We start from the raw sequence: 24,083 nt of genomic DNA, 5'->3' as shown, positions 1-24,083 counted from the left end.
TCAGCATATCCCAGGACAGTTCCATCACCATCCAGCTACAGAATCTCTCTCTCATTCTGTCCATCCTGGACTCAAAAACCTTTTGAAACCATTATGTCTCCCAAAATGTTTCAGTTTCAACAAACAGCATATTTTGTTGAAAGTTAGTTTAGTCAAAAATGTCCTGTCCAGCTCTAGTTATAATTACAGGGCTGCTGTGTAAAGGGGAAGTGGAGTGCAGGATGCCTTGCAATTGCAAAGCAAGACATAGGCAGAGGGGTGTTGAAATAGGGGTAGTAACCTACACCTCCATGTTTTTGGGGGTATGTCATTCAACATATATCTTATTTTATACTTAGGGTCAATCCCTATGCTCAGAGCCTCCAATGAGAGAGCCCTATTGGTTCCCAGTCACTATGCTTTTGTCCATTGGTTGCATACATGCACACACACACACACACACACACACATACACTTCCTCAACCTCATATAACACCCTACCCACTGAGCACAGCCCCTTTAGTTTAATCTAACCTACAAAGAAGCAGTGGTTTCTAGATAACAGACAACTTTTCTGCTGCTGCACATCATGAAGCAAACAGGAGAGTCTGGTTTGCATCACAGAAGCCTGTATACAAAGCTGCTGCCCATCAGTGGTGTCTTGGTTTGGGGCAGTGGCATAGGCTGCTGTTCATGTGTCTCAAATATTATTGACTTTTTCAACCTGATCTTAGCCCAGTCCTGGCCCTTGGGATAAACAAAATCAAGGTGATCATTGTATCTTTCTGTATATCAAGCAGAGACCTTTTTCTATTGCCCCCAGTGAAGCTAGCATTATGCTTAAATTCTATTATCGGAGCTGGTTTCGTTGTTTTGAACAACTTGAGAGCAAAGCTGCCTGGTGACTCACTGCACTTTGCATGGAGCTGATTTCTTGTGGGCAGGGGACCGTTGAGTAGTGTTCTCCATGGGTGGTTTTGTGGTCTCTTTCTCTCTCTTGGTGCTTACAACCAGTAGAGTGCACTCGCAGTACCTGTCCATTACAAAGCGCTTCCCTAGTCTTCCTCCCTTCCAGTGGCCTATTTGCCTATCACAGAGCAAGTTTACCATATTGTAGATGAAGGTGTTCCAGAATCAGGGTGCTGTGCAGTCCTTTGGTGAATAGATACATAGATTCTACGGCCAGAAGGGACCATTGTGATCATCTGGTCTGACATCCTGTATAACACAGTCTGTAACATTTCCCCCAAATAATTCCTAGAGCAGATCTTTTAGAAAAACATCCAAGTTTGATTTAAAAATTGTCAGTAATGGATAATCCACCATGACCCTCGGTACATTGTTCTAATGCAGTGGTCCCCAAACCTTTTACCTTGTGCCCCCCCTTACTCTTGTCCACACCCTGCCCCCAGAGCCAAGGCTGGGAACAAGGCTGCAGCTGTGGGAGAGGGGGGACATAGATGGGGTAAGAGGGCCTCGGCTGGGGCCAAAGATGGGGCAGGGGTGCTTAGGCTGGCAGCCAGGGCCCTGGAAGCGAGGCCAGGAGTGGAGCTGGGTGGTGCTCCCTCCCCACATCCCACAGGGGTTGGCCCGGGCCCCAGCTTTACCCCCCAAAACATTCCTCTGCAGCTCCCCCCTCTGTTCTAATGGTTAATTACCCTCATTGTTAAAAATGCACACCTTATTTCATGTCGGAATTTGTCTGCCTTCGACTTTCAGCCACTGGATTGGGTTATACCTTTCTCTGCTACATTGAGAAGCCCTCTATCAAATAGTTGTTGCTCCTGTACATACTTATAGACCATAATCAAGTTACTCGTTAATGTTCTTTTCATAAGATAGATCGACTGAGTTCTTTGAATCCCTCACTCTCTAAGGTATTTTTTTCTAGTCTTTTAGTCATTCTGGTGGCTCTTCTCTGAGCCCTCTCCAATTCACCAACATCTTTCTCGAACTGTGGACACCAGAACTGGACACAGCAGTGGTGTCACCATTGGCAAATACAGAGGTAAAATAACCTCCCCATTCCTACTTGATATTCCTGTTTATAATTCCAAAGATCACATTAGCTCCTTTGGCCACAGTGTGACACAGGCAGATCATGGTCAGCTAATTATTCACCATGACCTAAGTTCCCTGTAAGCTGCACGGCTGTGCAGCAGCACATTTAGTACCGCACAGGCGCTCAGGGAACCCACCCTGGGATCTGCCGCGGCGGGGGAGGGGTGGTCCTCCCCCAGCTCCAAACTAGCCCAGCCCCCAACCTGCCGCAGTGGCGTGGCCCAGACCCAGCCGTGGCCGGGGCAGCGTGGTGCAGCCTGGATCCAGCCACAGCGGGGGCGGCTTGGGCTGGACCCGGGCGGCCCAGCCCGATCTGTTGTGGAGCACCCCTGCCGAAACCCAGCCCCAACCCAGACCTGGGGTGCCAGGGGTGCCCCTCCCTGAACCCAGCCCTGGCCTGGACCTGTGGGGGCTGGGGGAGGGGCGCCTATCCTGAGGCGCCAGCCCCTGGGCTGCCACGGCGGGGAGAGGCGCCCCTCCCCCGCAGCCCAGGTGGTGCTGCAGGGAGAGAGTTGGGGGGAGTCCTCTCTCCTCACTGTAGCCCTGGAGCTCCCTCCTGAACCCAAAACCCCTCATCCCCGGCCCCACCCCAGAGCCTGCACCCTCAACTGGAGCCCACCCCCTCACCCCAGCCCTCTACCCCAGCCCTGAGCCCCTCATCCCCGGCCCCACCCCAGAGCCCGCACCCCCAGCCAGAGCCCTCACATCCCTGCACCCCAACCCTCTGACCCAGCCCTGAGCTCCCCCCCACACGCTGAACCCCTCGGCCCCACCCCCAACACATTAATTTTGTTATGTGCACTGATATGAGGTGATGTGTCACACATCACCTCCGTATTGGTGCATATAACAAAATTCATTCCGCACATGTGTGAGAAAAATTAGAGGGAATACTGACCATAAGCCCCAAATCTTTTTCAGAGTTACCCTTGATTGAGAATAGAATCCACTATCCCGTAAGTATGGTTTACATTCTATGTTCGTACATGTATACATTTATGTCTAGCCATTTTAAAATGCATATTATTTGCTTGCACCCACCTTACCAAGCGATCCACATCGATGTCATCTGAAAACTTTATGAGTGATGATTTTATGTTTTCATCCAACTCACTGATAAAAATATTAAGTAGTGTAGGGCCAAGAACTGATCCCTGAGGGACCCACTAAAAACACACTTGCTTGATGATGATTCCCATTTACGGTTACTTTTTGAGACCTATCAGTTGACCATCTTTGAATCCATTTTATGTGTGCCATGTTAATTTTGTATTATGCTAGTTTTTTAATCAAAATGTTGTGTGGTACGAAGTCAGACACCATATAGAAATCTTAGTATATTACATGAACACTATTACCTTTATCAACTAAATTGATATTTTTATTTGAGCACAAGACCTATAATTACCTGGGTTATCCCGTTTACCCTTTTAAAATATTGGCACCACAGTAGCTTTTTTCTTGTCTTCTGAAACTTTCCCAGTGTTCCAAGACTTATTGAAAAGCAACGTTAATGGTTCAGCAAGTCCCTCAGCCAGCTCTTTAAAAACTCTTGGATGCAAGTGATCCAAACCTGTTGATTTTAAAATGTCTAACATCAGTAGCTGCTCTTTAACAACCTCCTGAGGTACTAGTGGAATGGAAAGAGTATTACAGGATGGTTCCTTAATTAGTGTTCCATTTTTTATAGGGAAAGGATTATTCAGGTATGAAAATATGGTGCAGTAGCCATTAGCAGGGTACATTTCTTTTTGGTAATATTTCTCCTGTGCTTACCCTGAACAGGCATGATGTGAGGTTTTTACCTCATTCATATAGGTCTTTTGCATTTCTGATGTCTGGTAAGTTTCTTGGGTCTGTATGGGTTCTTCCAATTACTCAGAGGCCACCATATAGACCCAGATGGGTGCCTGAGTCCAAAAGGAGGATAGGGTCACCCCTGCATTTGGTTATGATTAGGGTGACCAGATGTCCCATTTTTAAAGGGACAGTCCTGTTTTTTGGGACTTTTTCTTGTATGGGCGCCTATTACCTCCCACCCCTGTCCCATTTTTTCACAGTTGCTATCTGGTAACCCTAGTTATGATTGAGCACTCCAGTGGCTGGGTACCATAGCTTCATGTGACAACTGAGAAGCCTGGTGGCTGAATGTACAGCTTAAGACAGAATGACCAGGCAGATTGCATGCTCAGAGCCAGGGCTGACTTCAAAAATCCAGCAATATCCATGTTCACCTTTGAAAATTCCTGTGATTTTTGAGAGACAAGGTGGGTGAGGTAATATCTCTTACTGGATCAATGTCTGTTGGTGAGAGAGACAAGCTATTGAACAACACAGAGCTCTTCTTCAGGGTGAGTTTGCCAAATCATCTTTTCTGAAAACTCCCCTGCACCTTCCAGGAACTTCCCCCCTCCCTCAGAGTTTTGGCCATTGTAATATTGCTTAAATATAAGCATTGTGCTATGAAACCTTGAAATTAGGGCTGTCAAGTGATTAAAAAAATGAATCGTGATTAATCGCATGATTAAAAAAACTAATCACAATTAATCGTGCAATTAATTGCATCATTAATAATAGAATACCATTTATTTAAATATTTTTTAATATTTTCTATATTTTCAAATATATTGATTTCAGTTACAACACAGAATACAAAGTGTACAGTGCTCACTTTATATTTATTTTTGATTACAAATATTTGCGCTGTAAAAAAAAAGCAGCCAGAATTATCTCCCATAAATGTAAACAAACTTGTTTCTCTTAGCAATTGGTTGAATAAGAAGTAGGAGTGAGTGGACTTGTAGGCTCTAAAGTTTTACATTGTTTTGTTTTTGAGTGCAGTTATGTAACAAAAAAAATAGATATTTGTAAGTTACACTTTCATGATAAAGAGATTGTACTACAGTACTTGTATGAGGTGAATTGAAAAATACTATTTTGTTCATCATTTTTACAGTGCAAATATTTGTAATAAAAATAATAATATAAAGTGAGCACTGTACACTTGGTATTCTGTGCTGTAACAGAAATCAATATATTTGAAAATGTAGAAAAACATCCAAACATATTTAATAAATTTCAATTGGTATTCTATTGTTTAACAGTGTGATTAAAACTGCGATTAATCACAATTAATTTTTTTAATCACAATTAATTTTTTTGAGTTAATCGCATGAGTTAACTGTGATTAATTGACTGTCCTACTTGAAATCATGCAATTCTGCACTTGATGTACTATGCACTAGTGCTAAGTACATTGCAGAAACTCCTCCATTTCTACCAGCAATGCTCTGAAACACTGCCACTTTGTGGTAATTTAAAGTTATGGCCGACACAGAGCATATGTCCTGAAGTCGGTTGTGCTCAAATAAAAATTCAGAAATAAATGATAACTTAGCACTAGGGCTGGTTACAATGGTGCATATTTTTTGTGAAAAATGTACTGAAGTTTAATTTTTTTACAATTCAAATAGCTCTAGCAAGCACAATGAAGCACTTTTCCAGATATTTATTCAGCGGTTCACGGTCTATGTCGTGCCTCCACAGTTGTAGTTTACAGAGTGTGGGAGGGGCTATCAAGTCCAGGTTTGGGGCTCCAGGTTTGGGGGGGCTCAGGGCTGGGGCAGAGGGTTGAGGTGTGGGAGGGGCTCAGGACTCTGGGCTGGGGATGCAGGCTCTGGGATGGGGCCAGCAATGAGGGGTTTGGAGTGCAGGAAGGGGCTCCTGGTTTGGGTGGGGGCTCAGGGCTGGGGCAGGCGATTGGGGCGCAGGGTGGGGCACGGGCTTACCCTGGGTGGCTCCTGGTCAGCGGCACAGAGGGGGTGCTAAGGCAGGCTTCCTGCCTGTCCTGGCACCACAGACCGCACTGCGCCCTGGAAGTGGCCAGCAGCAGGTCCGGCTCCTAGGCAGAGGTGTGCAAGCGACTCTGTGCGGCTCTCGCCCACTGTTCCCCCCTCAGCTCCCATTGGCCGATTCCCAGCCAATGGGAGTGAGGAACTGGTGCTCGGGGTGGGGGCAGCATGTGAAGGCCCCTCCCCGCCCCCCCGCCTAGGAGCTGGACCTGCTGCTGGCCACTTCCGGGGCACAGCACGGTTTCAGAACAGGTAGGAACTAGCCTGCCTTAGCCAGGCAGCACCGCTGACTAGAGCCACCACGACCCAGTACTGGGTCACAACCCACAGTTTGAAAACCACTGGTCTACAGAACTCAGTTCCAGGGAGCAAGGTGGGCAGGCCTACAGTTTAATTTCCCTTAATTTTCCTATAAATAACGAGAGATAAATTTCCTTTGTTCTTGGGATTTTTCAGAAGGTACCACTCAATTTCTATGCACCGACTGTGCTAGTGATCATACTAGATGTAAAAGCAGGTCTGTCTCAAACCAATTGCATTTGGAATGGGGCAACAAAGTCCTGGCCCTGGATGGTGCCTGGACGCTCAAATCCCATCTTTTCATATAGCAATTGAGGGCAAATAGCACCAGGTTGAGTCGTTAAATCAGTGAGTGTGTGCACTACAAATTTCACACTGCCCACTCATCCTGGGTTCCCTAAGAGACACTGATGTAGGGCCTGGTTTCAGCTTCCCTCCAAGCCTCCTTTCCTTGCTCAGCAAGCCTGGAAAAAAAATCAGAGTCTAAGAAATTATTCTCGTAACCTCCTTGTCCTCCAGTGCCCCCGCCCTTGCTAAACAATGCACTAAACTGCACCCAGCAGCCTCGCTGGGTGTAAGAACAAGGAGCAGGAAGCAGCCCTGCCTGCCGCGAGCTGTCATCTGACTGCTCTCACGTGAGACGTTAAACACACCATCCCCAGCCAAAGACTGCTGCATCCTCCCCATTGCCAGCCATGCTGCTGCTGCTCCTCTGCCTGCTCCTTTGGCCGCAGGGATGCAGTGCGCGCTATGATCCTACCTGGGAGTCTCTGGATTCCAGACCACTTCCGACCTGGTTTGATGAAGTCAAATTTGGCATTTTCATCCACTGGGGCGTGTTCTCCGTGCCCAGCTTCGGCAGTGAGTGGTTCTGGTGAGCCTTCCATGCGTTTGACTCTCAGCTCCTCACTTCCTCCTTTATGCCTCTTTAACCTCCCCTTGCTCTTTCTGTCGACAGAGCAGCCTGTTGTTCTTTCTTCTTTCCCTAACAAAGCTGCACCCTGTAGTAAACAACCTTTCACTCTCCATTCCCTCCCCCCCCCCAGTGTATGTGGTAATTATTCCCTTGTCTCTTAGCAGTAAAATCTGGCCCTACTAGTCTGAACACAGCTCCCTAATTTGGAGAATGTTTTCAACCCAAACCTAGATGTGGATCCCCATGATGTAAGTGAATTGAACCAAAACCTCACATCTGAGCATCCTTGAACGTGGGGAGTGTTTAAAATGTAACCCCACAAACAAATTTTGCAAGTGTGCTCCTGTATTTATAGCGGGCTGGCCAAAAACCACAAATCAGAGCAATTGTGGAGTTTTGGGGGTATCCATAATCCAGGTCTGACGTTTGAGCCTATATTTAGTGAACTAATGAAATTGGATTTTTTTAATGTTATGTTAATGGTTGTGATTTTTAAAGAGATCCTTTCCAAAGAAAAGAGAAAACTCAGGTCCTGCAAACACTTACACATGGGTAAACTATTTGACACATGTGAGTGTTCACAGAATCAATCCCTTTGTCTGGAAAACTGATTTACCATTTCTATGCTACAGTCTGCCACTGACTTTCTGTGTGATCTTGAAGAAGTCACAAATCTCTTCTGCTATTTGTAAAATTGAGGTAATAAGATCTCTGTCACGGGGATATTATAAGGCTTAATTAAATAATTTTAGTAAAGGTATATACATGCAAAACATGATTTTCTGAACGCAGAATTTTGACAACACATAGTAGAGCTGCAGGGGATGGGTTTAAACAGCTCTGATGTGGGCTGCACTTTACTTAACTTTTCTGGACAAAGAATAAAGATGATGTCTTGACTGCCTTTGATACCAACTACAGTTTAATAGAATATTCTTAGTACAGTGTAAAATATTCTTGACTGAAATGCCATCTCTATTTTGAGAGTGTTAATGCTGTCTATTCTATTAACTCCTGAAAGTACTCATGCATCTGATGTAGAGCAAAAAGGCTCTACCTCAATCATAAATATACCAAATGTACCAAAAATAGAAAAGAAAGCTTTGGCCATGATACAGACCCTTCCAAAAGAAAGGTTATAGTTGAAGTGTCATTGCAAAAAAATCACTTTTCCTTCCTAGTATATTAACCATACAGATCCATCCACTGGCAAAACTATCCTCCTTTTGTAAAATATTTCCAAATCCTCCCTTACACTTTCAGTGCCAGTTGTCCTCAAACTTTTATATGTGGATTTTTTTTATGGGCTGGGCACTCTGTGCAGTCATTTAGAAAATAATGGAGTTGTACAGGCTGTAAATGAGGGCAGAATTTCCCCCTAAAATAGAAATGATCTTGTAAACCCCTCCTCTCCCCAATCCTGACTGCAGACTTTCCTATGATAAACTACAGTGTTTGATTACACAAAAAAGAAACGTTAAGGTGGTACAAGATTAAAATAAACTCACTTTAAAGCAATGGATGAGGCTGCTTGATTATGTCCCCCCGCATTTTGTATTTGAGCTGTTATTTATTAGCCATGTTCCAGATTTTGCTCTTACATTGGTGTTAATGTGGACTATTGACTGTAAATAGTAACTATTGACTGTAAATAGCATTTACACTTGTGATTTACCCTCATTTACCCTGTCATTACAGCCTTCTATTTGTTAGTACAAACTTTCTTCCTTGGCCTGCAGCTGTTCCCACTTCTCTGATCTCAGCAGATCACTTTTCAGTTTGTTTCTTTTGGAATTTCAATTCTGTCCATTTTAATGTCATTAGCAACCGGTGCATGGCAAAGGAGAAGAGAGGGGAAGGTGGGGTCAGTTTCCTTAGACACTAAAATGTCTTGAGATTGCAACTATTTTTCCACAGGACGATTTCTGGGCCTTTTCGTCCAGCTTTTTCCCCACAAGGGGCCAGGTTCTGTTCTCACTTATGTCCATGTTAATTTGGGTTAACTTTATTGCTATCAGCAGAGTTACTCTGGATTTACGTGAGTATTGCTGAGATCAGACTCTGATCCTCAATTTGGGATTTAAACACATTTTTAAAAAATTCAGTTTATTTTCCTCCCCAGTTTTGAATGACCAGTGTGTGTCTAAGCTTACCTAGGTCTTTGCTGCTCTGCCTCACTCTCTGAAACCTAATGACTGTAACCCCACAAATCCTTACTACTGGCCATAGCATTTCTACAGTGAGACTCATGCTACCCCATGCTATGCCCATAGACAATAGAACTGTTTATGTAGTAAGCAGTATTGTTGTAGCCATGTCGGTCCCAGGATAACAAGGTGCATGAGGTAATATATTTTGTTGGCCTAACTTCTGTTGGTGAAAGAGACAAGATTAAGAGCTACACAGAGCTTGTTTCTTTGACCAACAGAAGTTGGTTCAATAAAAGATATGATTTCACCCACCTTTTTTCCTCTCTGTGGAAAACACTAATCCACAGGACTGGTGCTGGACATTTTGCTGCCCTAAGAATTCCTCCTACCTGTAATTGGGCTGGCATCCACCTCTCTGGCTGATTCATGCCTGCAATTGCTCAGCTTTAAATAGGGAAGCACTCCCCTGGCTGTGGTTCTTTTGGCAGGTCTTCATTGACTAGCCCTCCAGCTGAGTCACATACACTGTCCCCCCTTCTGGGGTATACAGTCTCTAGTTCTTGCTCATGGCCCTAGTATGGGGCCATAGCACAAGGGCATCCTTCCCCAAGGCACTACTTTCTTTAACAGCCCAAGAGGGGTCCATCTCAGTAGGTGTCCTTTTGGCAGCCCTTGACTGGGCTCAGCTTTCAACCAGACCAGCAGAGTCCATCATGGTACCCTCACCTGGTCTGGTGAGCTTCTGGGCTTGGTCCCCTGGACTCAGCTTGCCCTCACTGATCTGTCAGCAGTCCTGCTGCTCTTCCAGCCAGCCAAGCACCCATTTCTCCCTCTGCAAACTCCAGGCAGTAACTGACTGCTCTGCTGCTTCTTTTTATATGGCCCTTCTGCCCCCTGATTGGTCACTCCAGGAGCCCCTCTGATTAGCAGTTCTCCTAAAACCACTCTAGGCTGCTGGGAGGACTTCTCCTCTGCTCTTTTCTGGAGCGGGCTATGGCAGGGCCGTGAGGCTTCTAGACCTAGTCCACCCTGTCACACCTCATACCTGTGCTGGTGTGGGGGACAACCACACTGGAGACCTGCTTCTGTCTGTGTGGCAATTTTTGGCTGCTGCTCATGTGGGGTAGAGGCCCATCCTTAAAGGAGCAAAACTCCCTAAAAGTTGTGCTTGGGGTGGGGGTAGATGGAGCAGTGAGATGGCTGTCATCCCAAGTAGCTACTGCAAAGTGGGGGTGCCCTTTAAGAGGCAGAAGCAAAAAAGCTGTGCTGTGCTTGGTGGTATGGCTGCTCTTACTCTTCTACAGGGGGACACAGTTAAAGAAGTCCATGCCTGTGCTGGTCCAGAACCAGGGGTGTTCCTACAAAACTGGCACCCAACGTAGCTGCCTATGTCCCACACCAGCCCTGTATGCCTGGTAGTAAGTTTTCAGCATTTGGCCCCTAAATAAGACTATCTTTTCCACACCCCCATCAAATTTTAGCTGGTGTACAACACAGCTCAGTAGGAAACTCTGGGAGTCCCTCAAATGAAGTCCTTGAGGAAGGTAGACCAAGGTGCCTCCAAATATCAAAGCTATTATTGCCTGAGGCAGTTTTATGTTATTTCCAGTGTACTTCCACAGTATGTCTGTGACAGTGTGCACCGCCCTTTAGAATGGCAAAACAGGAATTGATTATTATAACTGTATATATTTTTTAAATGTCATTGGATATTTTTATTGTGTATTTGGAAGGTGGTATTGGCAGAAGGAAAAGAGACCGGCCTATGTAAAATTTATGGAGACAAATTACCCTCCTGGCTTCAGTTATGAAGATTTTGGCCCTTTGTTTACAGCCGAGTTTTTTGATGCCAACCAGTGGGCAGATATTCTGAAGGCTTCTGGTGCAAAATATGTTGTCTTGACTTCAAAACATCATGAAGGTAAATAGAACGTGTGCAAGTGCTGGCAATTGTTGCAGTTCATGGTTCATTTCTTCTAGCAGAACAAAAACCCAGGTGAAGTTATCTTGTCCAGCTGACTAGATGCTAAAAACCTGGCAGGAATAAAAGTGGTATTTGTTAGCCCATATCCCCTATAAAAGGCTGGAACATTGATAGAAGGAAGAATTTGTTATCACATTATTTCTCCTGCTATAGGTTGCAATGACTGAAGTTAAGAGTGCTGCAGAGCTTCCTACAACAGCCATAGAAGTTGTTAATGTCTGACTGTTGCGTAATTTAGCTCTAGGCTTTTTATTGCTTAATGAACCAGAAGAGTAAATCGTGTTCTGTTTCATATAGAACATTACTGTGTGCAGAGAGTTTGTTAGCTCTGTACCTTTCTCCAAGAAATGTACAATGTGCTCTTGGGAGTCGGTTAAGATTTTGAAATATGCACAATTATATTTCAACATTAGTAGCCTGATTCCTATTATTACTGCTGCAGCTAGAAGCCCAAATCAAGATCAGGTCTCCGTGATACTAGGTGCTATACATACCCATAGTAAGAGACTACTTAGTGCAGAAACTGAGAGTTATGTGTCATTTGTAGACATGGTATAAACAATTTTTAACATCTTGGTATTGGATTCTTCTTCTAAAGAAAGGAATATTATGGTTATACATAACTAGAGATTTCAGTGATAGGGCAAGCAGAAGTGGGGAGAGCCTACTTCTTCTTTCTGGGGAGCTGCAGAAGAGGGAAGAGCCTACTTCCTCTTCCTGGGGAGCTGCAATCAGCATGTGTGTTTGACTAATAGCATAGCATATATAAGAATATGCTTACAGTGCTTTTTATTCTCTTTTTATCCTTCAACTTTCTCTTTCTAGGTTTTACTTTGTGGGGGTCCAAATACTCTTGGAACTGGAATGCTGTCAACATAGGACCAAAACGGGACATTGTGGCTGAACTAGCAACATCTATAAGAAACAGGACGGATTTGCACTTTGGGCTGTATCACTCTCTCTTTGAATGGTTCAATCCTCTCTTCCTTTATGATGCCTCCAATGTATTCAAGACAAGACAGTTTCCAACAGCCAAGTCATTGCCTGAGCTCTATGAGATTGTGGCTAAATACCAACCAGAGATCCTCTGGTCTGATGGGGATGGTAATGCACCAGATACTTACTGGAACAGCACTGGATTTTTAGCCTGGCTGTATAATGACAGGTGTCTTGTTTTTATCATATATTTAGCTCTTAAATTGGAACTTTGGCCAGGCTATAGCTTCTGTCTCATTTTCCATATATTGTGTGGGATCCATTGTTTCACTTAATGGGCACTTAACCATGTCATCTGCCACTTAATTTCCCTGCAATATAAGGGATCAAGTCAGGGAAGAGCATTCCCTTTAACAAGCAAATTATTAGACATGGCTGAAAAATTATGAACATTTTTCATGAAAAATGTCAAGCAGGTCCATAAGTTGTTCCATTAACATGGTCTGGCCATTCTATCTATTTTTATTCTCCTGTAAGTAACAGTCATCTACCATGATGGCAAGTAGGGTGGTTTTGTTAAGAATATGATCATAGAATATCAGGGTTGGAAGGGACCTCAGGAGGTCATCTAGTCCAACCCCCTGCTCAAAGCAGGACCAATCCCCAATTAAATCATCCCAGCCAGGGCTTTGTCAAGCCTGACCTTAAAAACTTCTAAGGAAGGAGATTCTACCACCTCCCTAGGTAACGTGTTCCAGTGCTTCACCACCCTCCTAGTGAAATTTTTTTTCCTAATATCCAACCTAAACATCCCCCATTGCAACTTGAGACCATTAGTCCTTGTTCTGTCATCTGGTACCACTGAGAACAGTCTAGATCCATCCTCTTTGGAACCCCCTTTCAGGTAGTTGGAAGCAGCTATCAAATCATTCTTCTCTTCTGCAGACTAAACAATCCCAGTTCCCTCAGCCTCTTTTCATAAGTCATGTGTTCCAGTCCCCTAATCATTTTTGTTGCCCTCTGCTGGACGCTTTCCAGTTTTTCCACATCCTTCTTGTAGTGTGGGGCCCAAAACTGGATACAGTACTCCAGATGAGGCCTCACCAGTGTTGAATAGAGGGGAACGATCACATCCCTCGATCTGCTGGCAATGCCCCTACTTATACATCCCAAAATGCCATTGGCCTTCTTGGCAACAAGGGCACACTGTTGACTCATATCCAGCTTCTCGTCCACTGTAACCCCTAGGTCCTTTTCTGCAGAACTGCTGTTGAGCCATTCGGTCCCTAGTCTGTAGTGGTGCATAGGATTCTTCCGTCCTTAGTGCAGGACTCTGCACTTGTCCTTGTTGAACCTCATCAGATTTCTTTTGGCCCAATCCTCTTATTTGTCTGGATCCCTCTGTATCCTATCCCTACCCTCCAGGGTATCTACCTCTCCTCCCAGTTTAGTGTCATCTGCAAACTTGCTGAGGGTGCAATCCACGCCATCCTCCAGATCATTAATGAAGATATTGAACAAAACCGGCCCCAGGACCGACCCTTGGGGCACGCCGCTTGATACCGGCTGCCAACTAGACATGGGGCCATTGATCACTACCCGTTGAGCCCGACGATCTAGTCAGCTTTCTATCCACCTTATAGTCCATGATCAGGACACTTTCTTCACAGACCGTGCCTTTGACACTGCACATAAGACACAGTACATATTCAAGGATCTGTACTGTAATCTATTTCCATGGCAGACAGTCGGAGGCGTGCCTGAGTAAGGAGTGCAGAAGCGGGTCCATTCACTACTCTCATTCTGTGTAAGACCTCAGATTTCTTACCCATTTGCATTATGTAAAGAGGAAAATTAGGAATACAGAAGTCATCTTGAATGTGAATTTCTGGGGAAAAGAGCTGACATTTAGTCTAAATAATTAAAAATCATAATCATTTGTTTAAAATTTCTGTAATTTCAGCCCAGTTCGGGATACAGTTGTAACAAATGATCGTTGGGGAGTTGGCAGCATTTGTAAACATGGTGGATACTACACCTGCAGCGACCGCTATAACCCAGGACACCTTCTGCCTCATAAGTGGGAAAACTGTATGACCATAGACAAATGGTCATGGGGTTATAGGAGGAATACTCAGCTAAATGATTACCTCACGATTGAAGAACTGGTAAAGGTACAGTAAGACAGAGATACGGTATACAACATCTGGCCAGTACTTCTGATTATTATAGTTCACCAATGTAATGGTAAGAAATAACTAATTATGTGACCTCTTGATGATCATTTCCTTTGATTATATTATCAAACTAAGTTCAGTAATGGCTCTATCTTAACTGTGCAGATCCTATGGTTTGATTCTCCTCTCTCTTACACCAGTTTGACTTCAGTGGAATTATTTGTGATTTACACACGTGTAAGCAAGATGAGGATCAGGCCCATAAATTCCACTCAGTTACTTTTATTGCAAATGAAAGAGGCAAGCACTTCCTCTTCTTTCTGTCTTTAAGGTTCTCTCTGCTCCTACTCTATGGTGACAAATATGAAGTAATAATAAGCCATGGATATTTAGTATTCTTCTAAGTATTTAGTATTCTTCTAAGTATTTTATGCAAATTATACACTTCAAGTGTTTGTGGCATTTAAATACAAAAGAGTCATTATTGTTTCTGTAGTTTTCTACTCATATCTCCCAGAATATTCTGCCAGCAACACTCAGGGAACCAATCCTGCTGCTACTGAAGTCAATGGCAAAACGTGCATTAAATTCCATAGAAGTGGATGGGCTTTATGTCTGCTGAATCCCTGTTTACATAGCATATAACTAATTGTTTCCAAAAAAGAGTCTACATTCATGCAATGCAAAGAGCGATACTCTACATTAAATGTTGCTATTTCATAAATACAAAAGGATAAAAGTTTTCCAAAGACAGGATAGAAATATTAATGTGTTTTACAGATTGGTGGAAATAGCAATCCAAGTCTGAATTCTCTACATCTGACCCAGATTTGAAGGCTGGTCCATGTGGAGGAATTTGGGTTTGCCTGTCCCTCTTCATTGAGGGGACACTTTTCTCATTTCACCCTCAACATCACCTTATGAGTTTGACAACAGACGGTGCTGAGAACAGATTGCTGACTCATCCAAAGAACTCAAATACACTTCTGCCTCCACCGGCAACTTTCATTGCCCTCCAGAGTTCAAAGGGTGCTCCCAAGCTCACGTCTTGCACACATTTAGAGACAAGCCATCAGATCAACTCGAAACTTTAATCTCTGAGGAGTAGTCACAACACAGTGAAATTTGCAGTTGTTGTAACACTCAATTATTTTGTGGGTGTGTATAGTTTGATATTATCACATAACCCAAATCTAGCTTTTGTTTGATGGCTGGACTTTGCAGTCTAACAGCTGGGTTAGAGTTAACATCTAACAGTCAACAGCTGAGTTAAATTTTCATCTTAGGTGTAGGTCTTACATGTAATTTCTGACAATTTTTTAAATAAGTTAGAATGCAAGATGGAACTAACCTTAAGTATAATGCAAGCTATCAGTGCCCACTAGCTTAAAAAATCTGCAGGTATAGATATAAAAATATGAAGGTGGCCTTTTCTGAGGCGTGAAAGAAATACCAAGGTAAACCATAGTAAGAACTATCAGTACTTGCCAGGTAGAAGGAAGTGAGACGTAGCCCTCAGCAGTCAGCTACAAAATAGCAACTTTATGGTTGTAGCTGTTTTGCTTTTCCAAATGTAAAGGGCCAGTTGCCGGAAAAGCATGCTAGGAAAGTTTCCAATAGAAGTGTGACCACAGACTAGGGATTTCAGTGACAGTTAATGACAAAGGAAGTAGTTCCTAGGGAATGGGTTGAATTTCTGCTGGCTAATTCTAACTTCTCCCACAGGTAATCCTGTAAAATTTGTGATAATAAAATTGATGTTTCCATCCTACCAGTTCGAGACTTCCAAATGAACCTACAAAGTCTTTTAATTGGTCTATTAACAACTAAGTCCTTCTACGGGTTAAGTCATTTGATGTACAGCATGTCAAACAAAAACATTATGTCCAGGAAAGAAACAAACATTCATACAGCTGTATGTACATGTTGTACCTCATATACCCAAATTTGGAGGAGATGCTGTAGCTTTTAAACACTTCTAATGTCTGCTGAAGTCAGAGAATTTTACCTAATACAACAGTAGGGAATTATTTCAAAGTGCATGGGCTCCAGGTGTTCATCAATCTCTGGTGTGAGAGAAATGCAAAAGGCTTTGATATATTTGGTTGTTTCAGGAATGACTTCCTTGTTTCTTTGCATCTGTTTTTTTTTTTTAGGTGGTTTATTTCCCCAGTGCAATCCAATCTTATACTTACATTTTTAAATTAAAATACTTTGTCTGTTCATTAAAGTTGGACATGCAGATAATTGTGATTTAAAACAAATTAGTAAGGTAAGGTAGGATCCTGATCCTGCAACTGGTTCTTTGCAGGTGGACCTCTGCACCTGCCTCATTGAGTTCAGTGGGGCTTTTTATAGACACAGGAGGACCACCCACCTGAAATCAGTTGTAGGAACGGGGTCTTAGTGTGTAAGCTCTCTTAATAGTTTAGGTGCTGCAGTTTACTTTAAACTCTTGTACTGTATACAAGATAGTTCTGAAAAGAAATGAGAAGTATTTAGCTGCAGAAACCAAAGATATTTGTTTAATTTCGTTTTATTCTGTGGCACAAGTAGTTTTTTTTTCGTGTAATAGTTACCCACTCTCAGAAGTAAGGTGTATGTGTGTGTGTGTGTGTGTGTGTGTGTATGTATCAGGGGCTCTTCACAGTATCCAACTACAATCCCAGAATCTGACCACCATTTCAGAATATCTGGATGTTTACAATATAAAACGACTGATATCAGTCATCATTAGGGTTTAGACTCAGCCCCCAGTTAAACAAATGGGAAGCAGATAACTCATAATGCAGACAGACTGAAAAAATGCAGAGTTAGTCAGGCATCACAGAGTGAGATCACATTTGGAAGGTTTTCTTGAGCCATACGAGCTAAAAATGTAACATTTTTAATGGAAGCTTAAATTTTGTAGAAACTATTGGAACCATTAACGTACTACTTTGCATATTGCAGTGTCAAATACTGATTCAGCTCTTTCAACCCATGTGTCTGGAGCAGAGTTCTAAGTTTTGGTAAGAACACCAGACAATGTGTATACCTTCATTGGCCATAATCTTAACATTCTGACTTTGCTAAATGTTTCAGGAACTCGTAGAAACAGTATCATGTGGGGGAAATCTCCTGATGAACATTGGGCCCACCCATGATGGTCGCATTGATGTTATATTCCAAGAACGCCTAAGGCAGATGGGTGTCTGGCTGAGAGTCAATGGAGAAGCCATTTACGGAACTAAACCATGGAGAACGCAGAATGACACTGTCACACCAGGAGTGTGGTAAGACTAGTGAAACAATATGCAGAAAATATAACTATTGAGACCCTTTTGTGAAGTTGTGCAATTTCTAGTGGACAAGTGTTTACAATAAAGAAACCACTACCTTAATTTGTATGTTATTTGGCTGTCTCAGAAAAGAACCCTTTCGGAAAGCCAAGATAGGTGCCTAAAGGAAGAATATGTATATTGGACATTAGTGAAGTTGGTAAGTCCTAATGATTAGGGGAAAAAAACTGGGGGACAAGAGAGTGCATGCTTCCAATGCAGACTGAAACAAAGGTTCAATGTGTATCTTTGGCCTGTTTACGCCTTTCAGCAAAAGTAGCTGAAAAACTAAAGCAGGACCTAGAAATTACTGTAGAATATTGGCAGGTTTCAGAGTAGTAGCCGTGTTAGTCTGTATCCGCAAAAAGAACAGGAGTACTTGTGGCACCTTAGAGACTAACAAATTTATTAGAGCATAAGCTTTCCTGGGCCCATGAAAGCTTATGCTCTAATAAATTTGTTAGTCTCTAAGGTGCCACAAGTACTCCTGTTCTTTTTATAGAATATTGATCGATACAATATAAAACTGATGATAAGAAATAAGTCAATATCACTATCATGAGAAAGACAGAAATGTTAAGGTACTTTTTAAAATTAGCCACTTTTTTAAGGTGGCTTAGAAAGAACTCCTCACAATAATAGCTTCCAAAGCTGGAATTTTTTTTAAAAAAAGTTCCTAGAAAACAACTCTGATCAATAGTAGGATGGCCATGAGCCCTGTCAAATTGAGTATGATGGATAAATTATTTGGTAAGATAATGTTAATGTCATTTCTGGTGAAATCACCCATCAGATTCACCCCTTTTTAGTCTCTGGACCCTGCTCTATCCCTTAGCTTCTGTGCCTTTGCTGTGCCAGTAATCCACAACCATCCCTCATGTGCATTTTGGCCCTACTCCTTCTCCTTCCCTCATGGGCCGTTCTGTACTCCTGACCCCATCATCGGCTATTAAATATAAATATCACGTCTAGACACAATAAAAAGCTAGAAGTAAAACTCATGAGAAACATTAATATTAAGAAGAGAAAGAGAAGTGTTACAAATATTTGCACGATTGTTTGGTAGAGAATAAATTATACTTGGAAAAAAGCTCCACTGGAATCCAAACTTTTTTAAATAGTAGTTTGGCAGGACGAGGACTGCATTGCTGTAGTTCTGATGTAAACAGTTCTTGTGGTGTTTGTGACCCTAATTGCCATCAACTTTTAAAATTCCTTTTCCAGTCCTGAAATCTTTACATGTACATTACTCTCAAGTGTGTGGATAATCACAAAAAAACAACAACAACTGGACCCAAATTATATGACTCCCCATTTCCAACCAGGTACACGTTCAAACCTAAAGAAGAGACAGTCTATGCCATTTTCCTTAATTGGCCAATCTCGGAGACTCTGGTACTTGGTGACCCAAAAACCAAAATTGGAGCAACACAAGTAAGTGACCACTGTCTTTTTTGCTACTTCTGTGAGCTTTCTAACGCATTGTCAAGGAATATATTCATAAGATAGATCAGAAAATATCTGAAAAATGTGCCATCAACACTGCGAACATTTTTGTTTTCAAATAATACATACCTGTCACCTTTGGTGATATGTAAAAACAGAATAGAATATGTTGAAAAAGGGAAAATTCTGTCGTCACTGTTAACTTTAAGTCTAGGTCCCTCTATGTCAGACTTGATAGTAGGGCGTTCTCTTGGTCCATGAGCTATTTGCTCTGAGCTTGGGCTTAGGGCCACCTCTTAGGAAGAACTGCCCAGGATGATAGCTTCCAAAGCTGAAAAATGCTAACTATATTGAAGTGTAAAAGTGCTGTTCAACTCAAACCACCCACAGCAGAGCCTTGACATTAAATTTAGAGATTTCCTGGAGGAATACCCACTTGCCTTTCAAACTACTCAACAAGCAAGCAATAGGCAGACGCCCCTCTCCAGCAAACTTAATGCAGTTCTCCACAGGGAGGGTCTGGCTGTCTGACCTGGAGGTTCCTAGAATGAAAATGCATAGGTAAGACAGAATTGTCCCTATCTGAGGACTTGTCTTCACTACCAGGAGATCAACGCTGCTGCAATCTATGCAGTGGGTGTCGATTTAGCGGATCTAGTGAAGACCCGCTAAATCGACAATAGAGCACTCTCCGGCCGACCCCTGTACTCTAGCTCCCTGAGAAGAATAAGGTAAGTCCATCGACGCAGCACAGTGAAGACACCGGAGTACGTCGACCTAAGCCATGTCGACTCCAGCAACGTTATTCACATAACTGGAGTAGCGTAACTTAGGTCGACTTACACTGATAGTGAAGACAAGCCCAGGCCCCTCCATGTCAGACAGCCTTCACAGTGGCATGCAAAAAGCAGCAAGTCATCCCTTGGAAGGGGGAGGATTCAGTTGTAAATTAAGGCTGAGGTGTGAATTAAGTATCTGTGTGGACCCTGTTGCTGCGCACAAAAAGTTCCCTAGTGCGCTTTAATCGACTCCCATTTCAAAGCGGGGTAGATCCAGCTCACCAGGGAACTTTTAGTGCCTGGCAGCAAGGTCCACACAGACACTTAATGTGTGGCAGGCTAGTGTGACATAGATTTACACCCCGGCTTGCTGTGAACTAGGTGTTTGTGTCGAGAGACTCTGAGTGGCTGAGGGAGGAATGGCATAAAGGAGGCCTACTTCTGACATAAGGGAGTCTCTCTTTCTCAGGTAGAACTCTTGTTTTTTCAAACTGGTCATGGATGCAAATAGGTTCATCAATAGGCTTCCAACCGGGCCTATGATGCCCTGAGCGGCTAGATGGTCTAGAGCAGTGGTTTTAACCTTTACTGCAGCCTTCACCCCTTTGGTTCTCAAAATATGTTCTCGCACCCCTTATCAAAAATCGTTGAAGTAGGTCAGTTCTCTAAACGTAGATATATTTTTTGTTTGTATATTACAGTAATCGTTAAAAAATGTATAATGTTAATAAATACATAGGTTTGATGAAACAAAGTAGTTGTACTTACGTGCCTGTGCTTAATTGGTGTTTTCAATGATTTACCTTCTAAAAAAAATCTGGCATATCTCGCACCCCCAGAAAGGGCATCTCGTGCCCCCAGAGGATGTGTGCACCCCAGGTTAAGAACCACTGGTCTAGAGTATGTTTCCTTGGTTCTAAGGGTGTCTTGCTGAGCCAGTCGACCCTGACTTTTCTTCTTAGTGAAGAACCCCAAAAACCATAAGGATGGGAGTGTAAATTAGGGCAGGTGGTAATTCCTCTATCCCCAAGGGATGATGTGTTACACCCTCTTGTGAGTAGCTTTTTGGCTGCTTGCACTACTCTAGCCTAATGTGACTTTCCTCTTGACATGCCCAATTTTTGACCAGCTCTGTTCCCACTTCAGTACACTCCCCCATAATGACACCTTGGTATATAAATGGGGGTGCTTGTGTTACACACAGAGTGCTACTGTAGCACAAATTACAGTTGGCAACTGAATTACATTATCATGACACTGAAGAATTTGGCCTGCACTCCTCAGATGAAAGGCAAGGAATGGGGAGACTTTAAAATGAATAGATCATTCTTAGTTTTGCATTTTTAATCATTATTAGTAGCAGCATTATGGTAATGCCTAGAGGCCCCTACCAATACTAGAGCCTTAATGTGCTAGGCCTTGTACAAACATCATAAGAGAGAGTCCCTCTCCTAAAGAGCTTACAATCTAAATAAACAAGACTGGCAAAAGATGGGCAAAAGGACATGCTATCCCCATTTTACAGAAGGGGGAACTGAGGCATAGATTGGGACTTGCCCAAGGTCACAGGAGAAGGCTGTGGCAGAGCTGGGAATTGAACCCAAATCACCTTTTCCCTGGCCAATGCTTTGACACAAGTCCCTCCTTCCTTTCTAAATAGTAATACTCCTCATGACTTCAGCTGGTCACAACACAGGGCCAAAATTTCAGAGGAGGTGTAGTGTAATGTAGACAAATAGGAAAAGTTATTTCAAAGACTTGTTCAAAGAACACTATAGGTTTTTTTAAAAAAAATTTAATCTGCCAAAATTTTACTTACTGTTAACAGTGTGTGTAATGGAAGTGTCAGTTGTACTAAATCAAACAATTACTCCTGGTTTACAGCAGAGTAAATTGAGAATAGAATTTATACCACCCTAAGTACTATGTGCAATGGTATAATTTCTATATAGCTACTTAAGTGATCCCCCCCCCCCCCCCGAGTCCTGCTTTCTAATATGCTTTTTAAATGAAGCAGTAGTATATTTATAAAATCATTGATTTTTTTCTGAGCTGAGCAGAATGGTTATTTCCATTACAGTAAAGTACAATTCAGTTTAAAAGCAGATTCCAGAATATCTTATCTTTTAAAAAAACAAAAACTCCTGCTTTCCATAAAATACCCATGTTGGCATCTGACTTCTTCCTATAGGCAAGAAGTAGTGCAAGTTTAAGAAACTGTTAACTAACTTTCCAAAAGTGTAACATTGCATTATTATGTTTGGAACCTCTTCACCTTCATGTACATGTTCTGCTTAATCATCTGAACATTGTTTGTGTATAGTCACTTTGCTCTATTTTTGTGGTAGTATATATTAAAAAAAATGTAAACTACTCCATTATTTGTAAGATAATGATCTGGTTTGTATTGTGAAACCTGGCCCTTCACATAGGGAGCTAGTATCTCAAAATCCTTTTGATTACCCATTGCCATCTGCATGTAGAACATAATAACCATAGTCTGGCCCAAATCATAGGACACAGCATCATTACATTTGCCAGCTTATTTATATGACCACCTTAGAAGCATGTTTAGAACCTTTGGACAGCCTCTGACCATTCATGTGGCTGGCAAAGTGGTGCCTACAGTTAATCCATTATGTTAAAAGGACCTGTTAAGCAGTGGTGAACTGGAGCCGGTTCGCGTGAACCGGTTGAGAACCGGTTGTTAAAGGGGTGGGCAAACTCCAGCCCGCGGGCCACATCTGGCCTGCAGGACCGTCCTGTCCGGGCCGCCTGAGCTCCTGGCTGGGGAGGCTCCCCTGGCTGAGAATCCCTTTTTAACTTACACTCACCCAGTGGCGCTCCGGGTCTTCGGCAGCAGGCCCTTTACTCGCTCCGGGTCTTTGGCGGCTGGTACTTCAGGACATGCCGCCGAAGACCCGGAGCGACTGAAGGAACCGGTTCTTCAGATTTGGGAAGCTCATCACTGCTGTTAAGTAGTGGAAAAATATATGCATGTAATTATTGGGCCAACAGTCACTTTGAATAGACTGCAATTTGAATCATTGGGACAACAGTCGCTTTGGATAGATTTCAATTTAATTGTTTTTTTTTCCAGGTGAAGCTGATTGGACATAAAGGACAATTGAAGTGGGTTTCACTGGGAGAAAAGGGGATGACAGTGGCTGTGCCTCAGCTAACCCCTAGTCAGTTACCCTGTCAATGGGGCTGGACTCTGCAACTGATGAATGTAAACTGAACGATACAAATGGAGACTTCAGTTGCTGTTTCTTCACAAATGTTACTGAGAACACTTCAAATTTCTAACTTGCTTATATATACGCTGTATTGAACTCCCCATGTACAGCTGAAATTGGGATTGATGGGAGCAGATTTAATGCAGACAAATGCTGTTCCAGATTCAGCGGAATGGGCATTTGGCCTTTCACTTCCAGCATTTAACCTCTTTGATTTGAAAGACTGGTTAGCTTTAAGTGGTGGGGTGGATTTGTAAGATTACATTGGACCTTGTTTGCAGCATAATATTAGATTTCTGATCATCTGGTTTCAGTTCATCTCTTCAAAAAAGGTCTGTGCACTGACCCATGGTGCATCTTCCTTAAGCAGCTCACAACAACAGGAGCAAGGTTGTGAATGTAGCCAAATTCTGCAGTGATAAATTGATCAAAAAGCAGGTGTACAGGGCAAGGGTTAGTTGTACCAGTCAGCCTTTTTGAAGTTATTTTGTGTACTTTTTAAAACCAGACATTTATTTTTTTTCTAATGGAAATATTTCAGTTGTTTCCTCTCTCCCTCTTTTCCACTGAAAAAGGAAAAATAGCCAAAAATAAAATTAATCAAAAGCAAAGTTTTGAAGTTTGTTATTGAAAAAAGGCTATCTTTCATTAAAAATAATTTCATATGAAAAAATTTGACCAGCTGTGGTAGTAAATCATGAATAAGGCACTTTCAGCCACATTAGAAATACACTGAGTCTAGCAGAATCTCTGCTATGCTGCAGGTTATTGCTATGAGGGGTATGGTTAATTTTTAAGTTATGGAGAACTTGAGCAACACATCCTTTCACTATGAAAGGCACTCCTTGTGAAGGATATAAGAGAGCAGAAAAGATATTTCTAGAAATATATGCACCTGTGCTGTGTGGTTCATTTAGCTATTCTTATAGTCAGTAGGGCTGCTGT

The 24,083-nt window shown here is 42.7% G+C and overlaps 1 protein-coding gene across 1 annotated transcript; it reads left to right on the top strand.

The window, feature by feature from the left end:
• Positions 1–6,857: 6,857 nt before the first annotated feature.
• On the top strand, positions 6,858–24,028 carry FUCA2 (alpha-L-fucosidase 2). The gene is made up of 7 exons (XM_074948539.1): positions 6,858–7,065; positions 10,991–11,178; positions 12,067–12,406; positions 14,141–14,351; positions 17,439–17,629; positions 19,000–19,108; positions 23,000–24,028. Exons 1-7 carry the CDS (start codon positions 6,887–6,889, stop codon positions 23,138–23,140), a joined length of 1,359 nt encoding a protein of 452 aa, XP_074804640.1. The 5' UTR covers positions 6,858–6,886; the 3' UTR covers positions 23,141–24,028.
• The last annotated feature ends 55 nt before the right edge of the window (positions 24,029–24,083 follow it).

The sequence above is a fragment of the Natator depressus genome, chromosome 3 (assembly GCF_965152275.1).
Source record: "Natator depressus isolate rNatDep1 chromosome 3, rNatDep2.hap1, whole genome shotgun sequence".
In the NCBI taxonomy this organism is placed as follows: domain Eukaryota; kingdom Metazoa; phylum Chordata; order Testudines; family Cheloniidae; genus Natator; species Natator depressus.
This window is presented reverse-complemented; position numbering and strand designations above follow the sequence as displayed.

Coding starts and splice junctions, on each gene's coding strand:
- FUCA2 (XM_074948539.1), top strand. CDS start 6,887: ATGCTGCTGCTGCTCCTCTGCCTGCTCCTTTGGCCGCAGGGATGCAGT. Junction 17,630..18,999: donor ACTGTCACACCAGGAGTGTG/GTAAGACTAGTG, acceptor ATTTCCAACCAG/GTACACGTTCAAACCTAAAG. Junction 19,109..22,999: donor CCAAAATTGGAGCAACACAA/GTAAGTGACCAC, acceptor TTTTTTTTCCAG/GTGAAGCTGATTGGACATAA.